This window comes from Echinops telfairi, unplaced genomic scaffold, assembly GCF_000313985.2.
Source record: "Echinops telfairi isolate 266 unplaced genomic scaffold, ASM31398v2 ScPeMD7_7441;HRSCAF=8479, whole genome shotgun sequence".
Classification (NCBI taxonomy): domain Eukaryota; kingdom Metazoa; phylum Chordata; class Mammalia; order Afrosoricida; family Tenrecidae; genus Echinops; species Echinops telfairi.
Window position 1 is genome coordinate 203479 of NW_022111341.1, and position 7828 is coordinate 211306.

Genomic DNA, 7828 nt, shown 5'->3' on the forward strand with positions numbered 1-7828 from the left:
CACAGAAATAGCGAGGCCAGTTTCAAAATCCCATGGAGCGGCTGGCGGTTTCCAACTGCCAGGCATGCAGGTTGCAGCCCAATGCTTAACCAGTGCACCACTAGTGACCCCGCCACGAATGCGGTGACTAAATGAGTCAGTGGTATTTTGTTGCCTCTAAGGCTTTAGGGTAATGTTTTTCATGTTGTGGTCTGGGAACCTCCGGGATTCTCTGAGATCCTTTCAGTGGGTCTATGGTACTGACGTTATGGAAAGATAGTTAGAGCGCAACATATTAAAATGAATGCAGAAACTACTGGAAGAATCTAATGGTCTTGTAAGGAACCAGACAGTAAAGAGCTTTGCAGCAAGGTAAATAGCTCTTTTTACTAGTACACGTTGGAAAACACAGCTTTTACAAATAAAAGGTTATTATCATGACTACGTGATGCAATCTTGCTATTTTAAAAAGCATTACGATAAATCTTTCACTTCAGTTGGTTTTAACTTCTAATATGGTAAATGTCAATAGTTTTCACCTACATAATCACAAACTCTGGATCATTAGTACTTTTTAATTAATTTTTCCCCAATGCTTTTTAATTAATGAATTAAGTTGTTTATTTCTTTTTCCTTAGTCTTTTTTAGAAGGGTGAAATGATGTGGTATCCTGGTCCTGAAGAAGTTCCTCAGCAATCAGCACTTAATATGGGCTATTTTATTTTTATTTTTTTTTAATGTGGGCTATTTTCAAAGGAGACGTTTTGCTAGTAGCTGGTGTAATGATGATGGACAGTAGTTTAGAGTGGGAATGAGTTACAAGATACTTTTCAAAGGGAACAAGCTCCTAATGATATTTCTAGGAAAGACCCTTTAGGGTTGGGGATTGACACGGAGTGTGCACACTAATGGGTTCCAAAATGGCTTGATGTGTCATCTTGCACATGCGCTGTTCCTTGAGTACTGAGTATCTTCTGGTTAACAAGACAAATTGGGGTCAGCAAGGTAGTGTCCAGCTTTTCTGTGAGCTCTGTTTCGTGAGTCTGAAGAGGACTTTATAGATAGGTATCAGACAAATGGGCTAATATCGGACTTATGGGCTTGGACCGGACTGGGTTGGGATGCTTTCTTAATGTACGGTTGCTGTTATATATAAAACTCTTCTTTATACACATATACTGTAAAGCAGAACTCAGGAACAGAGAGGAAGACAGACATAACTGACAGGACAAAGGACAGCAGAAACAGAAAGAGCTTAATTAGGTGGGGGAGCTCCCGGACGAGGTGGTTCCGTGACCTAGGCCAACAGTTCAGGGAAGTCGTGCTCAGCAGCTGGGGGCGAGGGTTTTTAAAGGGGTGGTGAGGAATGTATGGCAATTATGGCAATCAGCATATGGGGTCTGGAAACTCTGAGAATTGCTTGTCGACTCCTCGTGGCTTTCTTTGAACCCAGAACATCTGGTTTCACTGGTTATCTTATCTGGTGCTGTCTGCTGCGGACCTTTGGGATGTGCAGGGTCCGGACCTGCTTCAGCTTAGTCCAAACAGGGGCTGCCTAGTTCAGACCTGGCCCAAACATGTACGTGTTTATGAATTTATTTCTCTAGTCTATCCAGACTAACACAATCATGTGCTCACTTTGTCTCCGTGTAATCTTTGATGTGTCTCAAAATATTTCAAACTTTGTCATCATGCAGCACTATCGGCAACCTGATAGACTGCCCATCCAAACCCAATGACACCAGGTTGATTGTAACAGTGACCCTAAGAGACTCCGTAACTTTTATATGCTGAGAACCAAAAGAATCCATGTGACTGTCGGTATTGTGATGTTCACTTTATTGTAGTGGTCTGTAAGTGAATGCACAGTATCTCTGAGGTATAAAGGTATATTCAGCTTTGCATTTATATCTTGTTCAATCTTTTACAAAAGATTCTCATTTTCAAAAAATAAGAAAGGAAGAAAAAAGGAAAGAAATCACCAGCTAAGTATTCTGTGGATTTTTAATGCTATTTTTATAGCTAATATTTTAATCACTTATCTTTATGACTTATATTCATGTCCTGATGTAAGTGAATACTTAAAATATTAGTGTTTCTAAATCAAATCCCCAAACACAGAATAATAAAAGCACTATGATAGTATCTATATATGAGCTATATTTAGAGTTTCCCAAGTCACTCTTCGATGGGAAATAAAATGTTCTTGTGCTCTCATTTTAGAAGCAAAAGTGTACTTGATGTTTTTAATTGACTTTATCCAGTTGTGAGAACTGCCTGGTCTGTTGGACAACAACGGGGGGGAGGGGAAATTAGGGCAAATCAAAACAGGAAACTGTAAGCTCCTAAATAAGGGGATGTGTTATTAATATAAACATTTAACTATTAGACTTGTTAAATTGTACAGAATGTTCTTAGGTGGGTGAGTTTAAACTTCTAATCTTTTGGTGCCACCAAGAGACCTTCCCGTTAAATAAAAAATTAAAACAAAACAAAACAATTGACTTTTTATTGTGAATTAGGTGAAGATTTACAGAGTAGACCACCAGTTTTACATTTGTAGTAGAGTTTAAATTCTGAGCCCTGGGTGTGCAGAAGGCTACAGATAACATTGAAAGCCCCAAATTCATTTGTAGAATGCCCAAGAGGATTAAGCTTCCATTGAATTCCTTATGACTTTTAACCTGGGATGTGTTAAAGGTCGGGCAAAGTGCCTTAGAGACTAGATTAGCCTAGTCCCAGCCAGCCTTGGAAGGGCAGTCTCCCCTAGGCCTGCGTGGTGTGTCCTGAAAGGATGCCACCGTACTAGGATCACACAGTCTTGAGTCATGCCTTGATGCTTTGTTCTGAAGGCACTGGACCAATCTTGTAAGCTTTTCTGTCCAATAAAATGTCCCAATCAAGGCCCTGTTCCTGTTTCTGTGGCCCAACCTGTAGCTATAATGTATTGACCTGCACCAATCATGCTTTTGTGGCATTTTCCTTTGCCTTTCCATATCCATTTGAATTCTCTAAATCTTTGTAAACCCTTGGTCACCTGTTGTAACATCTTGCTAGTCATCTCCCTCATCTAGATCTTGTCTTTTTCTTTGATGTCTATTTATTTATTTATTTATTTATTTATTACCATTTTATTGGGGGGTTCATACAACTCTTAGCACAATCCATTTATATACCTCAATTGTGTCAAGCACATTTGTACATTGATTGTCATCATTTTCAAAACATTTTCTTTCTACTTGAGCCCTTGGTATCAGCTCCTATTTTTCCCCCTCCCTAATGAACCCTTGATCATTTATAGGTTATTATTATTTTTTCATGTCTTACACTGACCGATGTCTCCCTCCACCTATTTTTCTGTTGTCTGTCCCCTTGGGAGGGAGTTATATGTAGATCATTGTGATTGGTTCCCCCTTTCTCCCCTCTCCTTCCCATTCCCCTCCTGGTATAGCCGCTCTCAATATGTCTTTTTCTGTTTAAGACTTAATAAATGTTCTCCTTAAATTATAATTGAGATTCAAGGTCTCTTTTGTACTCTTAAACACATTCAACAATTCATACTCATTTTATTTCAACTCATCCATTGCAATTCCCTTAATGTCTCATCATTTATCCCTGGTCCTCTCTGTGATTCCTGCTTGACTCCTTCTTCCTTCCTAACCCTCTGAGTTTTGCTTTTAGGTAAGTGCTGCCCTTTTGATCCTAAATAATTGATGCTTTTAACATGCAGGTGAGATTCTAGACCTGAAGGGTGACTAAGGGACATAGACTTGGGGATTCCAGCAGTCTCTGTCCAACCAGAAAACCTGGTTTCTTAAAATTTTGAGTTCTATTCCACATTTTAATTCCACTCTATTAAGAACATTGTAATGTGATCACTTTCAAAGCTGTTGGTAGTGACAGCTGAGCACTATTTCTTTTGGTCTCAGGGTTGTGGAAAAGAAAACTATGGCTCTCATATAAAGAAAATAACAGATCCATCTTTAAAAGATTTTATTTAACTCATTAATGAATTGTTGGTGATGTGTCACTAGCAGTTGCTACCAAAACTGGAAGCATTTATTAATAAGGAATGTTGAAATGTGTAAAGAAGGGTAAAACTGTTGTGAAGGGAGGGTGGAATGTCCCACCATCTGAGAATCCATTACATGCTTATAAAAACAACAACAACAACAAAAATCAAAAAGAACCTCACTGCCATTGAGTCATTGCTGACTCATTATGAACCCCTGAGGGTTTCTGAAACGGTAACTGTTTACCAGAGTAGAAAGTCCAATCCTTCTCCTGAGGAGCTGCTGGTGGTTTCGAACTGCCTACAGACCATGCAGATGGCAGTCCAATACATAACCCCTACACCTCCAAGGTTGTATTTAAGACATGGATTATTTTTGTTGGTAGCAGTTACTACCTTTCCATTAGTAAACAAAGCAAAATAAAGAAAAGAAAGAAAGAAAAAGAAAACTCACTGGAGTACCAACCCTACAGGACAGAGTAGAACTGACCCTGTGGATTTCTGACAATATAAATCATAGGATCTCAAACTTATTGGCCTACTGCGCCCCTTTCCAGGAAAAAAAAAGTTGCTCAGCGCCCCCTGGCAATGAATAACTTTTGTACCCCAGCCCTTAATCCAGGCTAGAGTGTAGGTATGTGCTTTTCCAGCCCCCCCCTCCCCCGATCATTCCAATGCCCCTAGGGGACATACTGCTGTAAGAAGTGTTGGAGAAGACTTCATAGCCTCCTATTTCTCTCACAGAACTCTTGGTAGTGCTGACCTTGCAGAATACAGCCCTGCAATTGCTTCTGCCACCTCAAAGGGGGCGGGCAGGCTGGTGAGCCTCTCCTTTTCTATAGAGACATGGGCTTTGTTCAAGTGCATTATATCTGAGATCAGTATTGTTTGTGATCTGAACTCATTCTCATATGGGAATCATACACAAAATCAGCAATCTTGGGTGGGGCATCTCAAAAGACCAGTTTGGGGTGGGGGGAACTTGTGCACTGACTGTATTTAGACAGGAGGAAAAAATGGTGTGTGTCAATGAAATTTTGAGGATGATCATTATAACAGTTCTAAGAGTAGCAAAAATAGAGCAACTAGGGAAAATTTAAAAAATTATTTAGCTTATTAAATTTCAAGTCTGTAGCAAGGTCTAGGACATTTATTATTTCTTGATCAATAAAACCCTGGCAAGCAATCTCTTAAAAGCTCCCTTAACATCTTTGTTTCTAAGTGTGTATATGAGGGGGTTCAACATGGGGGTGATGATCCCATAGAAAAGGGACACCATCTTGCCCCGGTCCTTGGAGGCAGGAGATGGTGGTTGCAGGTACATATAGATGGCAGTGCCATAGAAGAGTGACACCACAATCAGGTGGGAGCCACATGTCCCAAACGCCTTTCGCCGACCTTCAGCTGACTGTATTCTCAACACTGCTTGGGCAATGAAGCCATATGATATAAGGATGAGAGTCAGGGGTATTAGAAGGAACAGCACACTGATGAAGAATAGCTCAGCCTCATTTGCGGTTGTGTCAACACAGGACAACTTGAGCAGAGCAGGGACTTCACAGAAGAAATGGTCCACTTCTTTGTGGCCACACAGTGGCATCTGAAGGGTCAAGCTGGACTGCAACACCGAGTTGCTAAAGCCACTAATCCAGGACGCAGCTGCTAACTGGAGGCAGAGCCTCTGGTGCATGATAACTGAGTAATGGAGAGGCCGACATATAGCCACAAACCTATCAAAGGACATGACAGCTAGGAGAAGACACTCAGTGGAACCCAGGGCCAGGAAAATGAAGAGCTGAGCCACACAGCCCCCATAACTGATGACCTTCCTGATGCTGCATATGTTTACCAGCATTTGTGGAACGGTGCTGGTGGTGTAGCAAAGATCCAGGAGAGAAAGGTTGGTGAGAAAGAAATACATGGGGGTATGGAGTTTGGAATCCAGACGTGACAGAAGGATTATTGCCAGATTTCCAAAGATAGTCAAGATATAGGAAACCAGGAACACCACAAAGAGTGGGAGCTCCAGCCATGGTCTGTCTGAGAAGCCTAACAGGATGAACTCCCTGGGGACGCTCTCATTTACCTTATTCATGTTAACTGGTTCAACTCTTGGCTCCCTGAAATAGAAAAATCCAGCAGTTAAATAAAGGAATAGTCAATGACTATTTCAGTTAGTTATAATCATTTTATTAATTTTCATAAATGTATAGACTATTATTAATGTGAAAAAAGTTTTGTAAAATGCATTTCTTTATACTTCAAGTGAGTTTCTGTATTTGTAACAGTATAGTAGCAAAAGTAAATTTCAAAAATGTTAAAGTATGCCATTGGTTTCAACATTCACAGAATTTATCCAATAATCTTTCTTTGTTGTGTAAATGTATTGTTCTCATGCCTTACCACCTGGATACTTTCCTACTAGGGAAAAAAAGAGAAGAAAAACCCAATTGATCTAACAGGTTATCAGGCTCATTTGAAGGATATGTGTTCTAAGAAGGTCTTAGAAGTTGTATAAAACCCAACCAACTACTGTGGAGTCAATACCAACTCATAGTGGCCCAATTCTACTCATAATGATCCTGCAGGGCACAGTCAAACCTCTCCTTAGAGTCTCTTTGACTGTAAACGTTTACAGGAACAGGTAGCCTCATCTTTCTCCCATGAACCATTGACCTTGCAGTTCAAAACTCAACACAACGCATTGTGCCATCAGGGCTCTTTAAAATAGTGTAGGATTATTCAATAAAATATGTAGTCTGATATATTGGGATTCATAATCCTACCTTTCCAAATTGTCCTGGGGATCTTCTGATCTTTGGGCTCCTCATTTCAAAAATGAAGATGATAATACTTTTTAAATTGCCTTGATGTGAAGTGTAAGTGATTTACTAAATGCACACAGCCCATGCTTTGTCCTGTTGAAATAGAGCAGTTTGGACAACAAGGTTACAAGACAATAGTGGGCAATAGTGATACAAGAGCTCTGAGGGGGGCTCAGAGAAGAATTACTTGGGATTTTTAGCATTTTCGTTTTCATAAGGCTATCAAATGAAAGGAAAGGGGCTTGAGGGTGGTTTAGTGGTAGAATTCTCACCTTTTGTTTGGGAGACCCAGCTTCTATTCTTGGGCAATTCACTTCATGCACAGTCACCACCAGACTCTTAGAGGAGGCTCACATATTGTTATAATGCCGAGTTTCAGCAGAGCTTCCAGACGAAGCAGAACTTGGAAGGAAGGCCTAGTGATCTACTTCTGAAAAATGATCTGATCCCAAACCAATCATGGGGATGGCTCAGGACTGGGCAGCTTTTGTTCTGTTGTGCACAGAGTCTCCACGAGTTGGGGATGACCCAATGACAGCTAAGAACAACTGATGGAAATTGACTTAGCAAATTTCAATCCTTTCCATTCCCTCCATAATCTCTGACCCATCAACGTCAGCAATAGGGATCACAATATCACAATAGTGACTATCCTATATGAAGGGTGCTTGTGCGTCTTATTGCAATTGTCTGGCATCTTGCCAGACCCAGAGGAACACAGCCATGCAGTAGAAGCATCACAGTGATGCCGGAACTCTGAGACGCTTTGGAAAGAGGTTGTTCAGAGTCCTAAATTTTCTGGAAATACAAATACAAGTCAGTTCCATCAGCTACAAATGCACCCATTCTGATGAATTCTTAGCATGATAATATACGTGTAAATTACTTGATCAATATCGGAAAGCAAATTTCTCTTTATTGCATTTTTCTCTATATTGAGAATTTCTCTTTATGTTCATCCAAATGCTAACTATGTATATTCTAATCTTGTATTATTTTTATTTTTTTAATT

At 40.2% G+C, this 7828-nt stretch overlaps 1 protein-coding gene across 1 annotated transcript; it reads right to left on the bottom strand.

Annotated features, from left to right (window-relative positions):
- Window positions 1-5144: 5144 nt before the first annotated feature.
- On the bottom strand, window positions 5145-6086 carry LOC101656666 (olfactory receptor 2B2). Its single transcript, XM_004717407.1, has one exon. It carries the CDS (start codon window positions 6084-6086, stop codon window positions 5145-5147), a length of 942 nt encoding a protein of 313 aa, XP_004717464.1.
- Between the last annotated feature and the right edge of the window lie 1742 nt (window positions 6087-7828).

Excerpts from the sequence above, each read along its gene's own strand:
- LOC101656666 (XM_004717407.1), bottom strand. The coding sequence starts at position 6,086 with ATGAATAAGGTAAATGAGAGCGTCCCCAGGGAGTTCATCCTGTTAGGC.